Here is a 27298-nt window from a genome sequence, read left to right as displayed (position 1 = left end):
TCACTCCTTGCTTGAATTTTCCATCACCCCTAAGATAACTGCAAGCCCCTGCCTTAGCTTTATGACCTCTCCAGGAGCTGCTTCCAGCTTAGCTCTTGAGATTCTTCTCTTCTTTCTTTTCCCCTTAGTCCCTCATGTTTACTTCCCCCACACTCTTTCTCCCAACTCCACTCTACCCATGAGCCAGTTACCGAGTATATGTTCTTTTAAGGTACCATTCTCTGTCTTGCCTAGGGGGTCTTTGTGTTCACTGTTCCCTTCTACCTGTCCTTTTTCCTCCTTTTACCTTTGACTTGAACAACTCTTACTCATCCTTCATTCTCAGCTTACACATTACTTCCTCTAAACAGGCTTATCTGAACCTGAAGGTGTTAGGTTTTTCCCCCAGCATTTTCATAGCACATTATACTTTCATAGCTTCCTGAACTACATAGTCTGTACTGTACTGCATAGTCTGTACTGCACTACATAGTCTGTAAGTTTCATGCAGAAAGGGACTTAATTTGTAAATCTCATCTGCAAGCCTAGCTTATGTCTGGCACACAGTAGATAGCAATAAACATATGTGAATGAAGGAAAATATTTTCATGAATCATCTACACAGATTTTATTATAGTTTAAGACAAATTTTTAAGTTATTTTTGTAAGATAGACTGAAATTAATCTAACTTATTTACTGTATATTGTACACCTTGTGCTATGTCTAAGCAAATCTTGTTTGTATATTCTGCAGATATTAAGAATGCCCGAGAAGGGACTAGGAGTCCAAGAACAGCTCATGAAATTAATTTAAAGAGAAGCTATGAATCAGTGGAAGGCAATATAAAGCAAGGGATGTCAATGAGGGAGTCTCCAGTATCAGCACCATTAGAGGGTAAAGTTTTGTTTCCAGAATGTTATTTTGATAAATGTAATTTTATATAATAAGTTTGCATTGTTGAATTAAGTTGTATGCAATTTCTTGTCATTTCTACCTGAAATGTATCTTTATATTAATATTAATTGAAGTTTATATTTATATCTGTATATAATTAAAGTGGCATATAACAATGGACGGAAGTAAAGTTAAGTATAATTGGTGATATCATAAGTTACTATTAGAATGTTCATATTTGAATGCTCATACAACTTGCAGATTATTTTTGTTTCAGCTAAGTGAGTTAAAAAAGGTACCAGCTGGGCATGGTAGTTAATACCTATAATCTCAGCACTTTGGGAGGCCAAGGCAGGTGGATGATGAGGTCAGAAGATTGAGACCATCCTGGCTAACACAGTGAAACCCTGTCTCTACTAAAAAGTACAAAAATTAGCCTGGCATGGTGGCACGCATCTGTAGTCCCAGCTACTTGGAAGGCTGAGACAGGAGAATAGCTTGAACCCAGGAGGCAGAGGTTGCAATGAGCCGAGATCTTGCCATTGCACTCCAGCCTGGGCAACAGAGGGAGACTCTGTCTCAAAAAATAAAATAAAATAAAATAGGTGAAATTTGTTATGAGAACTTCATTTTGAATTGTGAGGCAGATGAAGTGGTGTAATGGATAAAGACATGAATTTGAATTGCAGCTTCACCTTTCCCCGAATTCCTCTGAGCCTGTTTCTTCCTCTGTAAATTAAGGGGTCGTACCTAACATCGTGTGAGGATTGGAAGCAGTGTCTGAACTGGCACTACTCATGTGATATGCCTTCAGTACATAATCAGTATGATTTTGTTTTGTTAATCTCCCACTTTGTTTAAATCTTAATCTGCCTCAACCAGTTTTAAACTAGATGAAATACTGAAAGCAGGATAAGTCTTACGTAATTTTCTAAGAGCTGTATTTTTCTCTATGTTAAAAAAAACCACACACCTCACTTTTACTGTAAATATGTGTGGTTATTTCTAACCCTTTATTTATGTTTATCAGCAACAATAATGTGAAACTTCTTAGGAGGTTATTTACAACTCTTTCATTTTGATTTGCATGTTTTATTTAATACATTTTCTCTGTTTTTATGGTATTCGTATTTCCCATTTTCCCTTTATCACAAGTATATTTCATTTTTAAAAAACTTTTCTTCTTTATATTCTTTTTTAATTTTTTAATAGTTTTTTTCTTTTTTTTTTTCTTTCTTTTTTTTAGAGATGGGGTTTCACCATATTGGTCAGGCTGGTCTCAAACTCCAAACCTCAGGTGATCCACCCGCTTCAGCCTCCCAAAGTGCTGGGATTACAGGTGTGAGCCACCGCGCCTGGCCCGTATCACAAGTATATTTCAAAGCTAAGCAGTGATTTCCAATCCTATATCTTCTTTCCTCTTGTTAAAGAAGTGTTAGGATTTTAGATTTAACTTTGAAAGTATCTTTCCTTTTCAACCTTTCATTAGATGCCTTTGATGACCATTTTTTATTTAGGAAAATATTTACAAAGGACCATGTGATGTCATATTAGATACTTCTTCTGGATAGTTCACAAACTTAAATTGACATTCTTTCCTTCATAGAGCATTTATCATAAACATATACTTTAAGAGCAACATTCAGTATATGTGAGTTGACATACATGTTATGTTGAATAATTGAATTGCATTTTTGTTTTGAAAGGGCTGATATGCCGAGCATTACCCAGGGGGAGTCCTCATTCTGACCTCAAAGAAAGGACTGTATTGTCTGGCTCCATAATGCAGGGTAAACTTTCTGCTTGTTTTGCCTTTTTATTTATAACTGCCTCGCTGGCAAAATAGTTTGACATTAGTTTACAGTGCATTTCTGCTTTTCAAGATATTTTCCCTTTTGAAATACTAAATATTAAAGTCTTGGTTTTTACTTTTCTGCCTCTGAGCTACGTAATTTATTGGAAGGTGGCAGTTTCTTAATCTTTTAATATAGAGACATGTTTATTATGCAAGAACCATTTTGTGACTATTGTGAATGATGTATTAATATTATATCTTGAACAACCCTAAAGAAATCATGATTGATGAATACTGATTTGAGGATCTTTTGTAAACAGAAAATTAGAGACTACAAGATGCCAAGGCATTAATTATTTTAAATTATGTCAAAATATATATAACAAAATTTGTCATTTTAACCATTTTTAAGTGTACAGTCCAATGGCATTGTTGTGCAACCATCAGCATTATTTTAATGTTTCCTGAACTGTTTTTCAAGGCACACCAAGAGCAACAACTGAAAGCTTTGAAGATGGCCTTAAATATCCCAAACAAATTAAAAGGGAAAGTCCTCCCATACGAGCATTTGAAGGTGCCATTACCAAAGGAAAACCATATGATGGCATCACCACCATCAAAGAAATGGGGCGTTCCATTCATGAGATTCCAAGGCAAGATATTTTAACTCAGGAAAGTCGGAAAACTCCAGAAGTGGTCCAGAGCACAAGGCCGATAATTGAGGGTTCCATTTCCCAGGTAACTAAGTTTTGGCTCTTTTTGTCAGTAACTGGTATTTATTGGAACATTTTTAAAAAGTGTGATTTAATAATTGTAAGTGGTTCTTATGATGTCAGACCTCCTGGAAATAAACATGAAAGTTTCCTGTACTTTCTTTTTTTTTTTTGGCTCTGTGGGCCAGGCTGGAGTGCAGTGGTATGATCACAGCTCTGTAGCCTTGACCTCCTGGGCTCACGTGATCCTCCCATCTCAGCCTCCCAAGTAGCTAGGACTACAGACACGTACCAGCACACCCAGAATTTCTGTATTTTTTTGTAGAGACAGGGCTTTGCCATGTTGCCAAGGCTGGTCTCGAGCTTGTGAGCTCAAGTGATCTGCCCACCTCAGCATCCCAACGTGTTGGGATCACAGACATGAGCCACTGCGCCTGACCTTTGTGTACTTCTTATCATCAGGTTTTCTTGTGTCCATAGCCTGGAGTGTGGAATGTGGGAAAGTAGGCAGCTCAGGGGATCACTAGGGTTGTGATTGAGATGTCCAAACAGACAAAAAGGTCACCCCAGCGAACTGTAACTGCCATGGGCCAGACATAGACCTGAGATAGAAAAATAGGCAGGTGACTTTGCCACCGTAATGTTTGTTTCCTTCCCCTTAGGGCACACCAATAAAGTTTGACAGCAACTCAGGTCAATCTGCCATCAAACACAATGTCAAATCCTTAATCACGGGGCCTAGCAAACTATCCCGTGGAATGCCTCCGCTGGAAATTGTGCCAGAGAACATAAAAGTGGTAGAACGGGGAAAATATGAAGATGTGAAAGCAGGCGAGCCCGTGCGTTCCCGACACACATCAGTGGTAAGCTCTGGCCCCTCCGTTCTTAGGTCCACACTACATGAAGCTCCCAAAGCACAACTGAGCCCTGGGATTTACGATGACACCAGTGCACGGAGGACCCCTGTGAGTTATCAAAACACCATGTCCAGAGGCTCACCCATGATGAACAGAACTTCTGATGGTATGTTGTTTTTGAGGCTTGGTCTGATCCTTTTTATTGCATTTAAAAAAAAAAAAAAAAGAAAACTCTGTCAAGGAGTAAATACCGAATTGTTAGCTTTAGAGTATTGTTAGCTTTAGCTCCCAAGGTAGTGCTTGCTTCTAGGAGTATGAAAGGCTACCAATTTGAAAGTAGGAATAATTTAAGTAAAATACCTCATATTTAAATCAAGTGCAGATTATGCTGTAGAGTAAGTGTATTTTTAAAGGTGGATTTTCAGCCAATTACATAGATTTTCTGCAAGTCAGTTTTGACATTGTTTCTTCAGTGGCAGTGTGGTGTGGAGGCTGAAAGTAGGCTCTGGAATAAGACTGTGTAAGCTTGAATTAACATTATTACTGCATAAACTCAGATGAGTTACCTAGCTTTTTTTCTGGCTGTTTTCTGATTCGTAAAATCATAATGTAACATTAAGACGTACCTCTCTGGACTATTAGGAAGATAGGGTAGTATAAGTAAAGAACTTAAAATGGTGCTTAGTATTTACGAAGGGCTCAGTCAATGTAAATTATTACTGTTGTTGTTACTGTTGTTATTATTGTTATCACTTTATATCCCCATGCTGCTGGCAGCTACATCAATTGAGAAGTGATTTTTACCACATGATTTTTACCAAGTGGTCCCTGAAACAGCATGAGGCCCTTAAAAATGCATCTACTTAGCATTTTTTATTATAATACAAATTTATTGATGACTCACATGCTAGGTCCTAGGCTAGACACTTTGAGCTGTAAGAAGAGTGTTTTGGCAGGTGTGAGAGGCATAGCACAGAGTGAGGAGAAGGGGAAGTCCTTGTTAAGGATAGGGTGGTGAATCCAGAGTTTGTAGCTTTAGTTCTGATGGAGAAGCCCTGCAGAGGGAAGGGCACTCCATATTTGAGCACATTGCAGCTTGGAAGGGGATATGAAAAACCAGTTTGCTTCTTTTCATTGGGGAGGCAGATTTGTCTGATTGTGGTAAAGTTTATAATATCAAACTATTAGTAATTAGTTGTGATGGTGGCACAACCATCATCTTGTACTTAATGCCACTGTGAATTGTATCCTTTAAAATGGCTGAAATTATAAATTTTATGTTAGGTATATTTCACCATAGTTAAAAAAAATTGAGGGTGGCCGGGCATGGTGGCTCACACCTGTTACCTCAGCACTTTGGAAGGCCAAGGCGGGTAGGTCAAAAGGTCAGGAGATGGAGACCATCTTGGCCAACGTGGTAAAACCCCATCTCTACTAAAAATACAAAGTTAGCTAGGTATGGTGCCGTATGCCTGTAATCCCAGCTACTCTGGAGGCTGAGGCAGGAGAATCACTTGAACTTGGGGGGCAGAGGCTACAGTGAGCTGTGATCACACCACTGCTCTCCAGCCTGGGCGACAGAGGGAGACTCCGTCTCAAAAAAAAAAAAAAAAAAATTGAGGGTGATGGCTAATAAGTGTTTGAATGTATAGGTATTGGTGGGACAGACTGACTACTCTGAATAACATCATTTAGAAGAGGAGAGGCTGGAGTAGGGAGGAGATAGACTGGTGAAGGAATGAGAAATTAGTGAAACTAGTGGTTAATGGCTGGGAAAGAGGTTGCATAACACAGGTAGTGAGAGAAAATTGAAGTTTACTACATGTGGGGACAAAATAATTTAGAATGTTAAAAGTCATACAAAAAACAAAATCATTCATAATGAGATTTAAAGAAGAGCTGAATGTTATTTTTAATGTAAAATACTGGTGCTGTGATCCAAAAGGTGGCAGTACTTTCCGGATCTCAGTTTCTACTAGTTTTTTTTACATTTTCGTATTTTACAATATTAAATATGAAATGTTTAGGGGAAAGAGAAGATCAAAATACACGAATATAGTCTGTATTTGAATGGTTGAGAAATGGACAAATATTATCATACTTTGCAAGTTTAAGAACTTGTGGGATTGGCTCTTTTTTTCCAGTTACAGTTTCTTCCAACAAGTCTACAAATCATGAAAGGAAATCGACACTGACCCCTACCCAAAGGGAAAGTATACCAGCGAAGTCTCCAGTGCCTGGGGTGGATCCTGTCGTGAGCCACAGTCCGTTTGATCCCCATCACAGAGGCAGCGCTGCAGGAGAGGTTTATCGGAGCCACCTGCCCACGCACTTAGATCCAGCCATGCCTTTCCACAGGGCTTTGGATCCTGGTAAACACAAAATATAGTGACAATCTATGGCAAAGAAATATGCCACCTGTATGACTTTTCAGCTTTCTGTGGTAGTGCAATGGCATGCGTATCATTGATGTACAGCTCAATGATTTTTCACAAACCAAATGCCCCCATGCTACTAGTACCCAGATCAAGAAATAAAATCATATCAGCACCCATTAAAGAACTAAAAATAATAGTATACGAAAAGCTCTGTGATCTGATGGCACTTGGCAAAGCTGATTGGAAAAGTGGGTTAATATGAATAATTATTTTAAAATGACAGAGGCATACCTTAAAACATGTTAACTTACAGCATAAATAGATGTTCATCTACCAGTACTCTGATCTAAGGCCAAGGCTTTTTCCCATCCAAGTACTAACCAGGCCCAACCCTACTTAGCTTCCAAAATCAGACGAGATTGGGCACGTTCCGGGTGGTATGGCCGTAGACAGGCCATGGCTTTTTCATAAACGATTGATTAAACCTTACTGTCTTTCTTATATAAAAGAAATTCACATTTCCAGGTGTTTTTTTTTTAAGTAAAGCTAGAACTTCCAAGTAAAGACACTTCCAAGCAAGAAAAATCCTTCTAGATTTTTTTTTTCAGTCTTATAAATTTAAGATTCAACACCTGATTCAGCTTCTGTATCAAGTCTTTCCAAAGCTATTAACTTAGTTTTCAGAGAAACCACTCTTCATTCTTCTTTGATTTACAGATTATGTCATTAAGTTACATAATTCTGGTCACAAGTATAGCTGGAAGAAACTTTGGAACACCACTGACACTGGTAGACAGAACCTGATGTTTTACGTAAGGAGGGGAGAGGAGTGGTTAAGAGAGGCTGTTGGTTAAGAGAGGCGCGGCTGGGCTGTTATAATCTCCTGGACCAGAGGCTGTACCTTGTCCTCCCAGATTGCAGTCCTTGCTCTTCCTTGACACTATTGGCTGAGCCCAGTCACAGACGTGTTTTCTGCTCAGACCTCTTCTCTGGCCTCAGTTACTCTTTGCTTATTTCTTACGTCCTTCAGGTGGAAATTAGGACACAGAATACATGTGTCTCACTTTGGTCCCTAGGGAAGAAGTTTTTGTTACCAGTATGCTAAATTTTAAAAGTAAGAATTCTAAGGGTTATTTACATTTCATGATAGCAGAGTATCTGTGGGAAATAAAAAGCTGTGTAAATGCCATCAAACTATTTGTCGCTTGACAACACTGTTTCAGAGGAGCCCAATACCTATTAGGGCACTATCTCTCAGATTGTGTCAGCTGACAGACTTATCTACCTCCTAGATGAAGGGGAAGCAAATATTCCAGAAAACATGTTACTTATTTTTCTAGGGAGAACGTATACATATAAATTAGGTCACTCAGGTTCTCAGACAAAATGGAATGTTTCTAGTTTCTGTTTAGTGTTTATCATAGTCTTCATTTTGTAGTGGTTTCATTTGCTTGTTTTTGAGCCTGAGCTGGATTAGGTTTCAAGGATAGAGACATTATATTCTACTTTTTACCACACCTAACCCTTCCTCGTGTCTTGTGTCATTCTGTCATGAAAAACTACAGCTTTTTGGCCAAATCCTGTTGCCACTGGGGTTTGTAAATAAAGTTTTATTAGGACACAGCCACACCATTTATTCCTTTTCTCTTTAGCTCTGCTACAGTGATGAAGTTGAGCAGCTGTGATAGACGTGAAATGGCCCACAAAGCCTAAAATATTTACTATTTGGCTTTTTATGTCAAAAGTTTGCCATTCGCTGCTCCATATACATGGGCTAATTAAATCCTTGTCTAATCGTTTTCACTCCCTAGAGAGTAAAGTTGCTGATTGATTGCCACAAAGTATTTCGTATGCATTTCATTGGTTATATTGGACGATCAGTACTATAAAAATAATTTTAGTTTCAAACGCAACTCTTGCAAATGACAGATAAAAATGTGATAAAGGGGGAGGGGGAGAAAAAAATAAAAATAAAAATGTAATAAAGTTACGTGTCAAAGACTGAAAGTAAAACTACTTGAGAAATTTTTAGCTACTGTTATCCTTCCCCTTTTCCATTACATCTTAGACAGTAGAATGAATTAGAATTGATATTGCTAATATATCAAGGTCTAAAATAAATCCACCTTAATCCTTGTAGCTAAGTAAAAGTTCCATGTGCACTAGCTCAGCACATGATTTTTGTAGATGGTGTTTAGCAAATGCATTTCAGCCAGGACAAAACTCATTGCCTTTCTCTCATTCTCTCAATCAGCAGCGGCTGCTTACCTGTTTCAGAGACAGCTTTCACCAACTCCAGGTTACCCAAGTCAGTATCAGCTTTACGCAATGGAGAACACAAGACAGACAATCTTAAATGATTACATTACCTCACAGCAGATGCAAGTGAACTTGCGTCCAGATGTGGCCAGAGGACTATCCCCAAGAGAGCAGCCACTGGGTCTCCCATACCCAGCAACGAGAGGTATGTGTCTTTGCATTTCAGAATTCATGGAATTTATGTTTGCCCAGTGTTTTTTAGGTACTCAATAAATACTTGTTGAATAGGGCTGGGTGCGGTGGCTCACACCTGTAATCCCATCACTTTGGGAGGCCGAGGTGGGCGGATCACCTGAGGTCAGGAGTTCAAGACCAGCCCGACCAACATGGAGAAACTCCATTGCTACTAAAAATACAAAATTAGCTGGGCATGGTGGCACATGCCTGTGATCCCAGCTACTTGGGAGGCTGAGGCAAGAGAATCACTTGAACCTGGGAGGCAGAGGCTGCAGTGAGCTGAGATTGTGCTATTGCACTCCAGCCTGGGCAACAAGAACAAAATTCCATCTCATTTAAAAAAAAAAAAAACAAAAAACTTGTTGAATGAATGATGTAAAGAAAGAAAAGAACTCTATATCCTTCTTCTCATAGACTTTTTAGCCCAGAGTCATACATTGAAACAAGGTGTTTTAATGGATACTGAAATTAAACCAAATCCTTGTGCTGAGTATTTGTAATCCATGTCTTCAAGTTCGTTCTGTCTCTTTAATCGGCCATACTTTGAGGTTACTGATGTGGAGTAGAGTATTTAACATCCTTTTCTAGAGTTAAAGAATGTCTTAAAAAATAATGATGATAGTAAACATTTTTCATAGAGAAACAAAATCCAAAAGTCACGTATGGTTCTGTACCTATAGAATAACACTTAACATAAATCGTATTTGTTTTTTGGATAGGAATCATTGACCTGACCAATATGCCTCCAGCAATTTTAGTGCCTCATCCAGGGGGAACAAGTACTCCTCCCATGGACAGAATCACTTATATTCCTGGTACACAGATTACTTTCCCTCCCAGGCCGTACAATTCTGCTTCCATGTCTCCAGGTAAGATTCTGCATTCACACATCTCTCTAATAGAACAAATGTGTTCACGCTTTTGCAACATAGCCTTTTAAGGTATTTTGGGCAGTTTTTCCTCATTTTAATTTCCTTTTTTTTTTTTTTTTTTTTTTTGACAGTCTCTCTGTCACCCAGGCTGGAGTGCAGTGGTGCAATCTTGGCTCACCACAACCTCTGCCTCCCGGGTTTAATCAATTCTTCTGCCTCAGCCTCCCGATTAGCTGGGACTACAGACATGTGCCACCACACCTGGCTAATTTTTTGTATTTTTAGTAGAGATCGGGTTTCACCATGTTAGCCAGGATGGTCTCAATCTCCTGACCTCATGATCTGCCCACCTCGTCCTCCTAAAAGTGCTGGAATTAGTCATGAGCCACTGTGCCCAGCTGGTTTCTTGTTCTTCATTTAACGTTTAATAGTAGTTCCTATGTGCCAACCGTCACTAGAAACCTTAGAAATGCCCTAAAAGCTTATGTTATGTTGCAGTTGTTATCCAGGACTGTTAATAATAATAAACTTTTTCTTTTTTCTTTTTTTTGTTTTTGTTTTTGTTTTTGTTGTTTTTGGAGATAGAGTGTGGCTCTGTTGCCCAGGCTGGAGTGCAGTGGTGTGATCTCAGCTCACTGCAACCTCCATCTCCCAGGTTGAAGAGATTCTCGTGCCTTAGCCTCTGAAGTAGCTTGGATTACAGGTGTACACCACCACACCCAGCTAATTTTTTTGTGTTTTTAGTAGAGTCAAGAGTCTCACTATGTTGCCCAGGCTGGTCTCAAACTCCTGGCTTCCAGTGATTCGCCTGCCTTGGCCTCCCAAAGTGCTGAGATTACAGGTGTGAGCCAGTGAAAACAAACTTCTCCTATGCCAAATTTGAAGCTTTTTGAAAATTTTTCAGTCACTTAGAATTTCAGAATTGTTTGATATACTCAGTGAGTTGACATTTTTATCTTTAAGCTGCAGGTATATGTTTTACAGGACACCCAACACACCTTGCAGCTGCTGCAAGCGCTGAGAGGGAACGGGAGCGGGAGAAGGAGCGTGAGCGGGAGCGGATTGCTGCGGCTTCCTCCGATCTCTACCTGCGGCCAGGTCAGTGGAAGGCATTGCTCTTCCATCCTCTGGACACATCTTGGCAGTTCTGTGTGCTGTGCTTAATGCTGCACACAAACAATTTTGATGCAAACAAAAACTCTAAGACAACATCATTACAGGCCCCAAGTGAAAAACAGGTGAAAATGCTGCAGAAGCTGAGATGGTAGAGACATGAATTTTACACGGAAAAATGTTTTCATGATGAAGGTATCATTTTTATTTGGTGCAAACAGTGGACTGCAGTTGGGCCTGAAGATACTGGTCACAGAGCTTTGCAGGCTGAAAGAATAGCCCTAGCAAAAACTCCTAGATACAAACATGTTGTTGAGCTTGAGTTTAGAGGTAGAATGGAAAATACAGTTAGCAGCTTGTATAGCATCTTGAATTACAATGAAATGTTGTGTTCGGGAGGCAGGTGACATGATCGGAGGGCCATTTACACAGAAGTGGAATAGGTGGATTAAAACTCTAAAGGGTATGGCTGGTCCAGGAAGGCCAGTGAGACTGTCATTAGTTACGTGTGCTAATGGCAGCCTGGAATGCTTTACACTAGGAATGGCCAGAAAAGAACTGCTGGGAAGAATATCACTATAGACTCAAAGGGACTTACCTAGATATGGGGAGTGAGAAAGAGATGAGAAACAAGATTAGTCTGCAATAAAGGTACAGCATGATGAGAGACAGCAAAGAGATAATGATTTTAGACATACGGGTTGAATATCCCAAATGCTTAGAACCAGGATTTAGCAAAGAGATAATGATTTTAGACATACAGGTTGAATATCCCAAATGCTTAGAACCAGGATTTTTTCAGATTTTGGAATATTGGCATTATGCCAGTTGGACATCCCTAATCCAAAATAATGATATTTGAAATGCTCCAGTGAGCGTTTACTTTGATGTCATGTCAGTTCAAAAAATTTCCGATATTGGAGCATTTCTTACTCAGATTTGGGATGCCTAACCTATACTTAGTCTCATGTGTCCGTGAGCAATCTGTTTATCCATGGTATACTTGCCCTTTTCAGTTCTTTTAATTAAATCAAATTATTGACTATGTCTGTATTGTTAGATACTCTGATCTGGTACTCAGAAGAAGACACAGAGCTTGGAGATGCTGATTTCGGAGTCAACTTGCAAGAGCTGAAGATCTGGCTTGAATGAGATTTCCAAGGGGCAAGAGTGTGAAGAGTAGATCAGTCTTTAGATATTACCAGGACAGTTGATCTAGGTCTAGGCAAAAGGAAGCAGAGATGTGATCAGAAGGATAGAGGCAGAAGCAAAGGGCACAGTGGCAGGAGGTTGTCACATTGATATTGTCATAGGAAACAAACCTTTGAAGTCAATGTGAGTGGCAATATATGGATGGAGCCCAAAAGTGAGTCATCGTATTTGGTCTGGTAATATCTTTTCTGAGGTGTTATCTTAAATAATTCGATGGTTGCAAAGCTCAGACACATTTAGATACAACTGCTTCACCCAGAGGATCTTGTATCATCTATGTGTAGTAAGATTATCTGTGTATCTTTTATCTGTGCACAATAAAAATCACTTAAGAATCCGACCATAGGAAATGCTTTAATGAATTGTAAGGCAGAACTGTAATATTGCTTCCATGTTAATTGCATAAAACATGGAAAATTGATTTAATTAAGAAACCCTCAAACAATGATATATAACTTTGGTAGAGACAGATTTTTTAAATGTTTGTGATCCTATAGATGAAAAAACTAAGGCACAAAGATACCATTTTTCTATGTCAGACATGTAAGAAAGTTGATAAATATTGTGTTGGAGTTTCTACAGAAACAGACACTCATATGTTGGCAGTGGCAGCATAAATTGGTGTAGCCTCTAAGGAAATAAAAATTTTAAATATTCTGGTCTAGTAATTCCACATCTAGGAAAATATCCCACAGAAGTACTCAGATGAGCTGGCCATGGTGGCTCATGCCTATAATCCCAGCTGCTCAGGAGGCCAAGGTAGGAAGATTGCTTGAGGCCAGGAATTCAAGACCAGCCTCAGCAACATAGTGAGACCCTGTCTCTGAAAAATATATATATATAAAATTAGCCAGGAGTAGTGGTGTACACCTGTAGTCCTAGCTACTCGGGAGACTGAAGTGGGGTGACCCCTTGAGCCCAGGAGTTTGAGGCTGCAGTGAGCTATAGGGTGCCACTGCACTCCATCCTGATGTCAGAGTGTGATGCTGTCTCTTAAACATTTTAAAATTTAATTTAAAAAATAAATACTCATAAGAACTGATGAATGGATCAGAAGGGAGAAAACTGCTGAGAAGCCTGGCTGAGGTGGTGGTGTCTGTGAGAAGGAGGGGTGTGTGCTGTAACTGCCAGCTGTTAGGAGGCCAGTGAGTATGTTAGAAGGTTGGAGTGAGGACACAGAATAAGACGAGGTTGAGAAGAAAGTGATTAGTGAGGGATTTAAGAATTAAAGATCTCTACATGAAGTAGTTCTGACCAAGTCCAAGCTCTGATTTTGTTATGGGAGAGTTAAGAGAATTAAGTGAACCAAAACCTATCAAACATTGAAGAAGCGTAGTTGTTGGAGCCAAGTTTTGTGGGAGGATAATGTGAATGATTTCATGTCAGAAGAGAGCTTGCTGAGAGAAAGAGTCACCTGTGAAGGGGACAGTGAAGAAGTGAAGCAGGGTGAACTGTGGTTGAATGAAACGGTCTCAAACCCTAGTATAGCAGTGGTATATTATTTTCATTATGATGCTTAGAAAGTTGTGCCTGATTTGGTTTTGGAAATCATATACACACTAGAGTTTGAGGAAATGATTTGTAATAGTACTTCTTGTTGGTGCTGGTTTATTTTTGAAATCAAGATTGAAATTTATCCGAGAAATGGAGATGACAGTAAACGATAGCTGATGTTTTGTTTCAAGTTACTGCTGTAGTTTTATTGTATCTTGAGACGGAGTCTCACTCTGTCACCAGGCTGCTGGAGTGCAGTAGTGCAATCTAGGCTCACTGCAACCTCCACCTCTTGGGTTTAAGCAATTCTCCTGCCTCAGCTTCCTGAGTAGCTAGGACTACAGGCACATGCCACCATGCCCAGCTAATTTTTGTATTTTTAATTGAGACGGGGTTTCACCATGTTGGCCAGGATGGTCTCAGTCTCTTCACTTCGTGATCCGCCTGCCTCTGCCTCCCAAAGTGCTTTGATTACAGGCTTGAGCCACTGCGCCCGGCCTTACTGTATCTTTACTGGGAAACTTTTAGAACATATTTCTGGAAGGACCAGAAAGTAGACTATCATGTTTCTTGTCTCGTTTTCCTTTTTTCTGTTTAGGTATATTAGGAAATAAACAATCCATAAATATTGCTTCCTTTTGTCTCTAGCTTCCTCCTTATGTCTTTCTTCCTTTTTCTTTTTGCCCTTGCAGGCTCAGAACAGCCTGGCCGACCTGGCAGTCATGGATATGTTCGCTCCCCTTCCCCTTCAGTAAGAACTCAGGAGACCATGTTGCAACAGAGACCCAGTGTTTTCCAAGGAACCAATGGAACCAGTGTAATCACACCTTTGGATCCAACTGCTCAGCTACGAATCATGTCAGTCTCTTGTACACATTTTGACAAAAGTCTTTTGCATATACATTTTAAAATTTGTGACTGCAGTAGTCTAAGTATAGTCATACTTTTCTCCCTGTGCCACAAAGCCTTTTTTTGTTATTGCAGTTTGTCCTTCCATGTCCCCACCGCATTCCCAGTAGGTCTTCCTTTCACAGAGCTGTGATTTGGTTTTATTTACAGGCCACTGCCTGCTGCGGGCCCTTCAATAAGCCAAGGTCTGCCAGCCTCCCGTTACAACACTGCTGCGGATGCCCTGGCCGCTCTTGTGGATGCTGCAGCTTCTGCACCCCAGATGGATGTGTCCAAAACAAAAGAGAGTAAGCATGAAGCTGCCAGGTTAGAAGAAAATTTGAGAAGCAGGTCAGCAGCAGTTAGTGAACAGCAGCTAGAGCAGAAAGCCCTGGAGGTGGAGAAGAGATCTGTTCAGTGTTTATACACTTCTTCAGCTTTTCCAAGTGGCAAGCCCCAGCCTCATTCTTCAGTAGTTTATTCTGAGGCTGGGAAAGATAAAGGGCCTCCTCCAAAATCCAGATATGAGGAAGAGCTAAGGACCCGAGGGAAGACTACCATTACTGCAGCTAACTTCATAGACGTGATCATCACCCGGCAAATTGCCTCGGACAAAGATGCGAGGGAACGTGGCTCCCAAAGTTCAGACTCTTCTAGTAGCTGTATGTATCTCAATCTGAGTTTCACAATGTGATGTCTGAGTAAAGAATTACTTTTTTCTTTAGGTCAAGTAAACTATATGGTATTTAAAAATCCTAATGCTTGATAGTAAATGTAATGCAAAAATGTATCTTTTGCTGTTCTTATGATGAAATATCCCCAGTTTCCTACATATAAGCATATCAATGTATTTTCCGCAAGAAAACTGTACCATTTATGTAATTAAATTTGGAAAGTAGAAAGCAGACCTTATTAACATATTTAGGCATTTGAAAGGTAATGGATATATTGCCAGGCCCTGTGCTACTGAGGTGTAATTTCTCAGGAAGCATTTACTAGGACATGGTTTTAAATTTATGACAATACACCAAAGCCTCGAATATCCTTTTTCTAAGACACAGATTTTTAAAAGTGAGACTACCTTATTATTGGTGATTGGTATTTATATTGCTTCTTTCTTGCAAGTTGGATTTTGTTCAAATCTGGTTAGTCATTGTGATGGCTACCCTGCAAATCTGATACTACATTAAAATGCTAGAAGAGTTATATTTTAAATTTTCTTTTAAACGATTGCTTCAATTCCGTGTAGAATTGCAGAAAGAACAAGCAGGTATTTAAGCATCTGCTAATATTAGAAGTATTTTAATCCTATATAGTCATGTTTCTATTATCTCCATTGAATAAATTTAGTAGCATTAGAGATCATGAAAAAAAAATATATTTCTTATGCTCCAGAATGCAATGGGCAGTTCTTTTTAAAAGTATCCACTAGCTTAATTATAATTTGTTTGGGTCACATCCACCCCATTGGTGAGGCTTTTAGAGAGAGAGGGTAGTAGTGTCTAGACAAAAGACTTCTTTTAGCCTGAGATAGGAAAATCTGCAGTATAGATTTTCTGCTTGCAGAAAATTGCTAGCTGAGAAATAAATATTCTGTAGTTGTATGAATAGGGTTTTTGAAGGGAAGTCTCCAGCACACTGGGAGATCTCACCCAGCCTCATTGAATGGTGTAACACACAGATTCCTTAATCACTGGATTAAACATTTCTTTTCAGTTTGCATCAGAAACCAAATCTTGCTCTAAAAGTTTGGTTTTCAGAAGATGTGAAAACAGAAAGTTCATCTTTCTGAGTGTCCATGTCTCTGTATGTGGTAATGTTTTTTATGACTGGTCAGTGAATTCCATGATGTCCACAGGCTATGTACAGTTCTTCAGTGAGGTTTTCAGTTTGACTCTTGAGAGCCTCCCTCATCCTGAAGGTGAAGTTCATTTTCATAGTCTTGCCCCTTAAGGCTTCAAGAGCAATGTGAACACGGTTTGGAATCAGACTTACTGAGTGAATATTGGAAGTTGTAAGCAGAATTAGGATGTTGAATACATAAATAGTGATGAGTAACAGTGGATACAAAAGTCACAAATTACTGTAAACTACCTAGAATATAGATATTTATTTTAGTTTCTCAACGATTATTTCTGACCCATTTATCAAGTTTCCAATCTCCTAAGTGTCCTAAAACCCAGGTAGTGGCAGTTTCCGTGACCTGGTGGGGTAGAAAGGACTGTTGAGTACCAGAGGAGCAGGTGGTGGCTAGGGAGCAGAGTTCATCCCCACCTACTACGTCTGTGTCCAGCCAGGCCCATGTACCCTTTGGAGCTCTGACAGTGCTCTCAGATTCTGTAGTGTAGTTTGTGGATGTGAAGAGCCCTCTGAATGCAGAAGTTCCTGAGCAGGTGGTTACATCTGCCTCTCTCCAACTGTCAGCTATGAGGCCATAGCAGGACTGTGAGAAGCTGCCTGTCAGCCCCACCATGTAGCCCCTCTGCGTCTTAGAGGACTCTGATGTGGGCATCCTCCAGAGTTGGTTGACATCTTCCCTTTCTGTGAATATACTTCACTTCAGATATTCTCTACCATTTCTGGTTATTTTCACAATGTAACACAGTTCTAAAAAATTATTACTATTTGGAGTAACTGTTAGCAAAATAACTGTTAGTAATACTCCAGTTATTTGAGAAAATCGTTATATGGTGTTATGTAATCCATAGCTTTAAAATCATCATGGTAGTGAATGAAACAGCTTTATAGCCTCAGTGTTTTTCTAAGAACAGAATGTCCCACAGAATTGGAATTATTGGAGTCAATTATTGAGATCTACTCCCTCATTTGTTAATTAATTTCTTCTCATAAATGTTTCCTTGGTGATTTCTTTTCCAGCTCCCAGGAAAATATCATAAATTTGTTCTCTGTTCCAACTCATTTCAGTGTTTATTATTGGGTGTTAAAACATGTCTTACAGCTCATAAAACTTCAGAAAACCGTAATTAACCTGGAATACCAATGAACATGGTTGATCAGAATTGAAAATATGCTATAGGTTTGAAGAACTTAGACTTTAGAAACTTTTCCTAGGATTAGTCTTAAAATAAGATTTTCTTTTCTTAAAGTATCTTCTCACAGGTATGAAACACCCAGTGATGCTATTGAGGTGATAAGTCCTGCCAGCTCACCTGCACCCCCCCAGGAAAAGCTGCAGACCTATCAGCCAGAGGTCGTTAAGGCAAATCCAGCTGAAAGTATGTCTTTTTAAGCCACCATTTACATGTTTTCTTATTTGCATTTATCATTTGTTTCTAACTGTCTGTCTAGACCATGTTAAGAAATAACTTGTTTTAAGGTAATCTTATACGAGCCTGCTTTAGAAACATTTAACATTGCACTACTGAAAAACAACTCTTCAGCTATTGATTCTTTATTTTTTAATGATACAGGAAATAATTTATATTAAATTTTTTTGCATACTTCTGCATTTATATTTTATTCTATTAGTCCTCAGACTTCTGTCAGTGAATAATTCTTTTTTCCAAAATTAAGATAAGTTCTTTGTTTGGAGCTATGTACCACATCCTTTCATGTGCTCTTCTGAATTATATTTAACCTTCGATAATGAGTGAAAGGCATGGGCATTCCTGGAGTAAGACATCTATATGTTCTCTACTAGATGATCCTACCAGGCAGTATGAAGGACCATTACCTCACTATCGACCGCAGCAGGAATCACCATCTCCCCAGCAACAGTTGCCCCCTTCTTCACAGGCAGAGGGAATGGGGCAAGTGCCTAGGACCCATCGGCTGATCACACTTGCTGATCACATCTGTGTAGGTTTTTCATTATTCTTATTAATTTTTCTTTTTTGATCATGCAGAAAGCAAATCTCATGTAGAAGAAGAAAATTATAATAAAGATATCTAGATTCCTTAATACTTTTTTTGTAAGTACTCAGTTTTACCACTTCCTTCTTTTCTCGTTCACAGCAAATTATCACACAAGATTTTGCTAGAAATCAAGTTTCCTCGCAGACTCCCCAGCAGCCTCCTAATTCTACATTCCAGAACTCACCGTCCTCTTTGGTGTCTACACCTGTGAGGACTAAAACGTCAAACCGTTACAGCCCAGAATCCCAGGTTCAGTCTGTCCATCATCAAAGACCAGGTTCAAGAGTCTCTCCAGAAAATCTTGTGGACAAATCCAGGGGAAGGTATGATCTTTATTTCAAATTATATGTAAATTTCCCAACAATAAAACAAATGGATTGTATCTACAGGATAAGGAATGTGTTTCTCACAACTACAGTTCGTTTGCCTTTATTCCTAGGAAACTGTGAATGAGGTTTTTTCCCTTGAATATTATTCTTAGAATGTCCACTGTCTTGGCATTTGGTACTGCGTCTTTTTAATGTATATTCAAAAGTTGATGATTATATTCTGTTTGTTGGTTTGTAAAGACAGGAAGAATGTGTAGTTTGGTAGTGGTTTAGGGACACTCGAGTGGTCCTTCTGAATAATACCTCTCATATTTATGTGTCTCAGTGGTTTCTACTGGATCAGCCTCAGTAGAGGTTTAAGAAGGTGATATTGGCCGGGTACAGAGGCTCATACCTATAATGCCAGCACTTTGGGAGGCTGAGGTAGGAGGATTGCTTGAGCCCAGGAATTTGAGACCAGCCTGGGCAACACAGTGAGATCTCACCTCTATAAAACTTAAAACAAAAAAACAAAAAAAAAGGTGACATCAAATAAAGGAAAGAGAAGTCAATAGTGGCATCATGGGTGGAAACATGTTATATGGCAGGGCTCTCTGATAAAGAGCATATCTTCTTATATTCTGTGATTGGTTAAAATAAAGTGGACACAGGATATTTTCTTCAAAGTGGTAGACTAAATATTAGCATGTGTTACATTATGACTACCAAGCACAAAGGGAAGTAAATTTAAGAATGCTGAAAAGGCCAGGCACATTGGCTCATGCCTGTAATCCCAGCACTTTGGGAGGGCAAAGCGGACAAATCATCTGAGGTCAGGAGTTCAAGACCAGCCTGGTCCACATGCTGAAACCCCGTCTCTACAAAAATACAAAAAAATTAGCTAGGCATCATAGCGAGTGCCTGTAATCTCAGCTACTCTGGAGGCTGAGGTGGAAGAATCGCTTGAACTTGAGAGAGGAGGCAGAGGTTACACTGAGCCGAGATTGTACCACTGCACTCCAGCCTGGGTGACAGAGCTGAAAAAGCTGAGAACAAGACAGCTATTAGCAGATCAAAGATTCTGGCAGATACCTAGAAGATATAGAGGACAGGTGAGCCAGAGTAGTGGAAGCCATGACTCAGAGCCTGAAAAAGAGAAATTTGTAGCAGAAGTATTCTCCAGCCTACCTACCAATCCATCAAAGTAAGCAAAGAGCAGAAAGAAAAATATAGATAAGAAGCTAGATGGTCTTCTTTTTTAAGAAAACATTTTGTTGTCGAAGTTTTCAAATACATACAAAAATAGAACAATATAGTACACCTCTAAGTTTCCATCACCCAATTTCAGTAATCATCAGTGTATGATGAGTTTTGTTTCATTTTTATCCCCATTTGGCCTAACCCCCAAACTGGATAATTTTGAAGCAAATTTCGTACTTAGTCATTAGAAGAAGTTGAATAACTTTAAGGATAAGATGAAAGCACATTTATTCTCTTTTAGCCAAAACAAAACAAAACAAAAAAGAAAATGCAATTATCAAGAAAAAATGGAAAACTCTGTAGTAGTGTCATGGTCCATTCCTGATGAAAATGTTTACATAATCTGTGGTGTTTGAAAACAGCATCAACTGATTTTCATTTTATTTATTTATTTAAATTTCATTTTAAGTTCAGGAGCACATGGTGCAGGTTTGTTATATAAACTTGTGTCGTGGCAGTTTGTTGTAAAGATTATTTTGTCGTCCAGGTATTAAGCCTGAACTCATGTTATTTTTTCCTGAGCCGCCACCTCCTCCCAACCTCCACCCTCCGATAGGCCTCAGAGTGTGTTTTTATTCTCTGTGTGTCTGCGTGTTCTCATCATTTAACTCCCACTTATAAGTAAGAACATGTGGTATTTGGTTTTCTATTCCTGCGTTAGTTTGCTAAGGATAAGGGCCTCCAGCTCTATCCATGTCCCTGAAAAGGACAGGAGCTCATTCTTTGTAATGGCTCCATGGTATTCCATGGTGTATATGTACCACATTTTCTTTATCCAATCACTGATGGGCATTTGGGTTGATTCCATGTCTTTGCTATTGTGAATAGTGAGTGCTACAGTGAACATACACACACGTGTGTCTTTATAATGGAACGATTTATATTTCTTTGGATATATACCCAGTAATGGGAATGTGGGTTGAATGGTAGTTCTGTATTTAGGTCTTTGAGGAATCACCACAGTGTATTTCATGGTGGTTGAACTAATTTACACTCCCACCAACAGTGTATAAGACAGCCTTTCCAGGATCTGTTATTTTTTCACTTTTTAATAGCCATTCTGACGGTGTGAGATGGTGTCTCATTGTGGTTTTGATTCACACTTCTCTCTTTTTTTTTTTTTTTTTGGAGACAGAGTCTTGCTGTGTCACCAAAGCTGGAGTGCAGTGGTGCAATATCAACTCACTTTAACATCTGCCTCCTGGGTTCAAGCTATTCTCCTGCCTTAGCCTCCCAAGTAGCTGGGATTACAGGTGCCTGCCACCATACCCGGCTAATTTTTGTACTTTTAGTAGAGATGGGGTTTCACTATGTTGGCCAAGCTGGTCTTGAACTCTGACCTCAGCTGATCCACCTGCCTCAGCTTCCGAAAATGGTGGGATTACAGGTGTGAGCCCCTGCGCCTGGCTTGATTTGCACTTCTCTAATGGTCAGTGATACTGAGCTTTTTTTTTTTCCATATGCTTCTTGGCTGCATATATGTCTTCTTTTGGAAAGTATCTGTTCATGTCCTTTGCCCACTCTTTTTTGTTTGCTTTGAGACAGAGTCTCATTCTTGTTGCCCAGGCTGGATTTCAGTGGTGCAAACTCAACCTCCCAGGTAGCAGGTGATTCTCCCACCTCAGCCTCCCAAGTAGCTGGGATTACAGGCACATGCCACCACACTCACTTTGCCCAGTCTTTAATGGAGTTGTTTTTTTTTTTTTCTTAAATTTGTTTAAGCTCTTCATACATTGCTGGATATTAGGCCTTGTCAGATGCATAGTTTGCAAAATTTTTCTCCCATTCTGTAGATTGTCTGTTCACTCTGTTGTTAGTTTCCTCTGCTGTGCAGAAGCTCTTTAATTAGATCCCATTCGTCAATTTTTGCTTTTGTTGCAGTTGTTTTCGTTAGAAATCTTTGTCTGTGCCTATGTCCTGAAAGGTATTTCCTAGGTTGTCTTCCAAGGTTTTTATAGTTTATTTTTTTTAAAACATTTAAGTCTTTAGTCCATCTTGAGTTAATTTTAAAATATGGTATAAAGAAGGGATACTCTTTTTTTTTTTTTTTTTTTGTAGACGGAGTTTAGTCCTGTTGCCCAGGCTCAAGTGATTCTCCTGTGTCAGCCTCCTGAGTAGCTGGGATTACAGGCACCCACCACCAAGCCCAGCTAATTTTTGTATTTATAGTAGAGAGTTAGGGTTTCACCAGGTTGGTCAGGCTGGTCTCAAACTCCTGACCTCAGGTGATCCACCCACCTCAGCCTCCCAAAGTGCTGGGATTACAGGCATGAGCCACCCCACCCAGCAAGAAGTGGCCCAGTTTTAATCTTCTGCATGTGATATCCAGTTATCCCAGCACCATTTATTGATAGGGAATCCTTTCCTCATTGCTTGTTTTTGTCAGGTTTGTAAAAAATCAGATGGTTGTAGGTGTGAGGCCTTATTTCTGGGTTCTCATTCTGTTCCATTGATCTGTGTGTCTTATTTTTGTATCAGTACCTTGCTGTTTTGGTTACTATAGTCCTGTATTATAGTTTGAAGCAGGTAGTTTGACGCCTCCAGCTTTATTCTTTTTGTTTAGTATTGCCTTGGCTGTTTGGCCTCTTTTTTTGGATCTGTATGAATTTTAAAATTGTTTTTTTTCGTTCTGTGAAGAATGTCATTGGTAGTTTAATAGGAATAGCATTGAATCTGTAAACTGCTTTGGGCATTGTGGCCATTTTAACGATACTGATTATTCCTATCCATGAGCATGGAATGTTTATTCATTTATGTTTATGTCATCTTTTATTTTTTTGAGAAGTGTTTTGTAGTTCTCCTTGCAGAGATCTTTCACGTCCCTGGTTAGCTGTATTCCTAGGTATTTTATTCTTTTTGTGGCAGTTGTGAATCAAATTCCATTCCTTACTTGGCTGTCGGCTTGACTCGTGTTGGCATGTAGGAATGCTGGTGATTTTATGCACATTGATGTTGTACCCTGAGACTTTGCTGAAGTTATTTATCAGCTTTGGGGCTGAGTCTATGGAGTTTTCTCGACAGAGGATTATGTCCTCTGCAAACAGGGAGAGTTTGACTTCCTTTCTTCCTATTCGGATACCCTTTCTTTCTTTCTCTTGCCTGATCACTCTGGCCATGACTTCCAATAGGATGTTGAATAAAAGTGGTGACAGAGGGCATCCTTGTCTTGTGCTGACTTTCAAGAGGAACACTTCCAGCTTTCCCCCATTCAGTATGATGTTAGCTGTGGGTTTTAATTTACGGCTCTTTTATTATGTTGAGGCATCCTTCTTTAATACCTAGTTTACTAAGAGTTTTTAACATGAAAGGGTATTGAATTTTATTGAAAGCCTTTTCTGAATCTATTGAGATCTGTGTATATTGAACCAACCTTGCATATTAGGGATAAAATTACTTGATTGTGGTGGATAGCTTTTTTGTTTGTTTGTTTGTTTGTTTTTTTCTTTGAAGCAGAGTCTTGCTCTGTTGCCCAAGTTGGAGGGCAGTGGTGCTATCTTGGCTCACCACAACCTCTGCCTCCTGGATTCAAGCAATTCTGCCTCAGCCTGCCAAGTAGCTGGGCTTACAGGTACATGCGCCATTCCTGGCTAATTTTTAAATTTTTTGTAGAGACAGCGTTTCACTATGTTGTCCAGGCTGGACTCAAACTCTTGACTTTGTGATCCACCTGCCTCGACCTCCCACAGTGCTGGGATTACAGGTGTGAGCCACCATGCCCAGCGGATAAGTTTTTTAATGTCCTGCTAGATTTGGTTTGCCAGTATTTTGTTGAGGATTTCTGCATCGATGTTCATCAAGGATATTGGCCTGAAGGTTTCTTTTTGTTGTTGTTGTGTCTCTGCCATGTTTTGGTATCAGGACGAAGCTGGCCTCAGAATGAGACAGGAAGGGTCCTTCCTCAATGTTTGGAGTATTTTCAGCAGGAATGGTGCCAGCTCTTCTTGTACATCTGGTAGAATTCAGCTGTGAATTTGTCTGGCCATGGGCTTCTTTTGGGTAGTAGGCTATTTATTACTGACTCAATTTCAGAGCTCGTTATTGCTCTCTTCAGGGAAGCAGTTTCTTCCTGGTTCAGTTTTGGAAGGGTGTATGTGTTCAGAAATTTATCGATTTCCTAGGTTTATATGCATAAAGGTGTTCATAATGTTCTCTGATGGTTGTTTGTATTTCTGTGGGGTCAGTGGTAATATTCCCCTTGTCATTTCTGATTATGTTTACTTGAATCTTTTCTGTTAATCTTAGCTAGTGGTCTGTTTTATTAATTTTTTCTAAAAACCAGATCCTGAATTTGTTGATCTTTTGAGTGTTTTTTTGTGTCTCAGTCTCCTTCAGTTCAGCTTCAGTTTTGGTTATTTCTTGTCTTCTGCTAGCTTTGAGATTTGTTTGCTCTTGCATATGTGTTAGCTTGTTAACTTAAGATCTTTCTAACTTTTTGATGTGGCCATTGAGTGCTATAAATTTCCCTCTTAACACTGCCTTAGCTGTGTCCCAGAGATTCTGGTATGTTGTATCTTTGTTCTCATTTTAGTTTCAAAGAACTTGCTTTCTGCTTTAATCTCATTATTTACTTAATAGTCATTCAGGAGCAGGTTACGCAATTTCCATGTAATTGTATGGACTGATTTTTATAAGCAAAACACAGAGGAGTTTCTCTGTAGTTCTAGAAAAGGATGTGATGCAGTAAATCAACAAATGATTGACCGATATTGGGAGGTGGAGGTTGCATAGGAAAAAGAGGTAGAAGTTAAGGGTATGTGTGCCAATTTCTTCATTTTTAAAAAGAATATGTAAAAGGCCTGGCCGAGTGAGGTGGCTCACGCCTATAATACCAGCACTTTGGGAGGCCAAGGTGGGCAGATCATGAGGTCAGGAGTTCAAGACCAGTCTGGCCAACATGGTGAAACCCCATCTCTACTGAAAATACAAAAATTATCTGGGTGTGGTGCACCTGTATTCCTAGCTACTTGGGAGGTTGAGGCAGGAGAATCATTTAAACCCTGGAGGCGGAAGTTGCAGTAAGTTGAGATCATGCCACTGCACTCCAGCCTGTGCGACAGAACGAGACTCTGTCTCAAAGAAAAAAAAGTCAAAGGCCAAAGTATGCTATGTAAAGTTAAAATGGGCAAAATTAAAATAAAATGGGCAAGCCAGCAGTTTGGCTGACACTTGTAATCTCAGTGTATTGGGAGACCAAGGTGATAGGATCGCTTGAGATCAGGGGTTTGAGACCAGCCTGGGTAACATAGTGAGACCCCATCTCCACAAAAAAACTAAAACATAAAATTACCCAGGCATGGTGGCATGCACCTGTAGTCCCAGCTACTTGGGAGCCCAAGGTTAGGAGGATTGCCTGAGCCCAGAAGTCAAGGCTGCAGTAAGCGGTGATCGTACTACTGCACTCTAGCCTAGGTGACAGAGGGAGACCCTGTCTCAAAAAAATAAAAATAAAAATAGGCTGGGCACAGGGGCTCATGCCTGTAATCCCAGCACTTTGGGAGGCCCAGGTGGGTGGATCACTAGGTCAGGAATTCAAGACCAGCCTGGCCAACATAGTAACATCCTGTCTCCACCAAAAATAGAAAAAAAAAATTAGCTGGGCATGGTAGCGCACACTTGTAATCCCAGCTACCAGGGAGGCTGAGGCAAGGAGAAACTCTTGAAACGGGGAGGCAAACGTTACAGTGAGCCAAGATCACGCCACTGCACTCCAGCCCAGGCGACACTGTAAGACTCCATCTCAAATAAAAATTAAATTAAAATAGGCAACTACAGAGAAGGTAAATTCTTCATCATTCATGGAAGAGAGTTGACAGATACTGTTTCAAGTTTGATAAATAAAGAAGTATGTATTTAAGATTATTTAAAGAGTTTTGGAGGTAAATACCAAAGCAACTAAAAAAAATATGGCTATTTTGAACAACCGGAAGGGGCTGATTAGGAAGGGCCATAACAAATCATATTATAATTTTGCTTAAGTATAACTGTCATAATTCCAGATGTTGAAAGTCACAGGTGGCTTTAATATGCATAATCACTATGTCAAAAAATTTTAGGGGGCCAGGCGTGGTGGCTCACGCCTATGATCCCAGTACTTGAGGAGGCCGAGGCGGGTGGATCACTTGAGGTCAGGAGTTTGAGACCAGCCTGGCCAACATGGTGAAACCCTGTCCCTAATAAAAATACAAAAATCAGCGAACCTGTAATCCCAGCTACTCGGAAGGCTGAGGTACTAGAATCCCTTTAACCTGGGAGGCAGAGGTTGCAGTGAGCCAGGATTGTGCCACTGCACCCCAGCCAGGATGACAGAGGGAGACTCTGTCTTTAAAAAAAAAAGAGAGAGAGAGAGAAGATGTAGGGGGAAGGAGTGGTGGGGCCAGGTGCTTGTAATTCCCGATACTTTTGGACCCTGAGGTGGGAGGATTGCTTGAGCCCAAGAATTTGAGGCCAGCAACATAGACCACACCCCTGTCTCTACAAAAGATTAAAAAGGAGCCACACTGACATAATAAAACATATAATAAAAACATTAGCTGGGCATGGTGGTGCATGCCTGTAATCCCAGGTACGTGGGAGATGGAAGCCTGAGGATGACCTGAGCTCAGGAATTTGAGGCTGCAGTGAGCTATGATTGTTTGCATACCCATACTCCAGCCTGGGCAACAGAGAAGGACTCTGTCTTTAAAAAAATAAAAATAGTAATAAGATAAACAGGCCAGGCAGAGTGGCTCATGCCTGTAATCCCAGCACTTTGGGAGGCTGAGGCGGGCAGATCACCTGAAGTCAGGAGGCCTGGCCAACATAGTGAAACCCTGTATCTACTAAAAATACAAAAATTTTGCTGAGCAGTAGCCAATAAGAAAAAAAAAAAATACAAAAATTAGCCAGCGTGGTGGCACTTGCCTATAATCCCAGCTACTTGGAAGGTTGAGGCAGGAGAATCGCTCGAACCTGGGAGGCAGAGGTTGCAGTGAGCCCAGATCACGCCACTGCACACCAGCCTGGGCAGCAAAGCTAGACTTTGTCGAAAAAATAAATAAATAAATAAATAAATGAATGGTGGGGGTTAAACAGTGTGTCTGTCGTATATTGTTCTTATCAAATGATATCCAGAGAAAAAATACAAAATTGCAGAGAACCCCTCTGCCGTAATACAGTGTAACTA

The 27298-nt window shown here is 39.9% G+C and overlaps 1 protein-coding gene across 27 annotated transcripts in view; it reads left to right on the top strand.

Annotated features, from left to right (window-relative positions):
• Positions 1-27298, top strand: part of NCOR1 (nuclear receptor corepressor 1) — a 182392-nt gene that overhangs the window by 137330 nt on the left and 17764 nt on the right. For 25 of the 27 annotated variants that reach the window (XM_074388228.1, XM_074388224.1, XM_074388215.1 and 22 more), the window contains 13 exons: positions 734-874; positions 2581-2664; positions 3151-3407; positions 4045-4405; positions 6384-6611; positions 8872-9081; positions 9833-9982; positions 10970-11083; positions 14497-14662; positions 14864-15354; positions 17800-17928; positions 18354-18511; positions 18668-18891. In XM_074388228.1, coding sequence (XP_074244329.1) covers positions 734-874; positions 2581-2664; positions 3151-3407; positions 4045-4405; positions 6384-6611; positions 8872-9081; positions 9833-9982; positions 10970-11083; positions 14497-14662; positions 14864-15354; positions 17800-17928; positions 18354-18511; positions 18668-18891 — 2713 coding nt within the window. The remainder of the gene's footprint in view (positions 1-733; positions 875-2580; positions 2665-3150; positions 3408-4044; positions 4406-6383; positions 6612-8871; positions 9082-9832; positions 9983-10969; positions 11084-14496; positions 14663-14863; positions 15355-17799; positions 17929-18353; positions 18512-18667; positions 18892-27298) is intronic. The other 2 variants (XM_074388230.1, XM_074388229.1) reach the window with 1 other exon arrangement.

Source organism: Saimiri boliviensis, chromosome 17 (assembly GCF_048565385.1).
Source record: "Saimiri boliviensis isolate mSaiBol1 chromosome 17, mSaiBol1.pri, whole genome shotgun sequence".
NCBI lineage: Eukaryota > Metazoa > Chordata > Mammalia > Primates > Cebidae > Saimiri > Saimiri boliviensis.
This window is presented reverse-complemented; position numbering and strand designations above follow the sequence as displayed.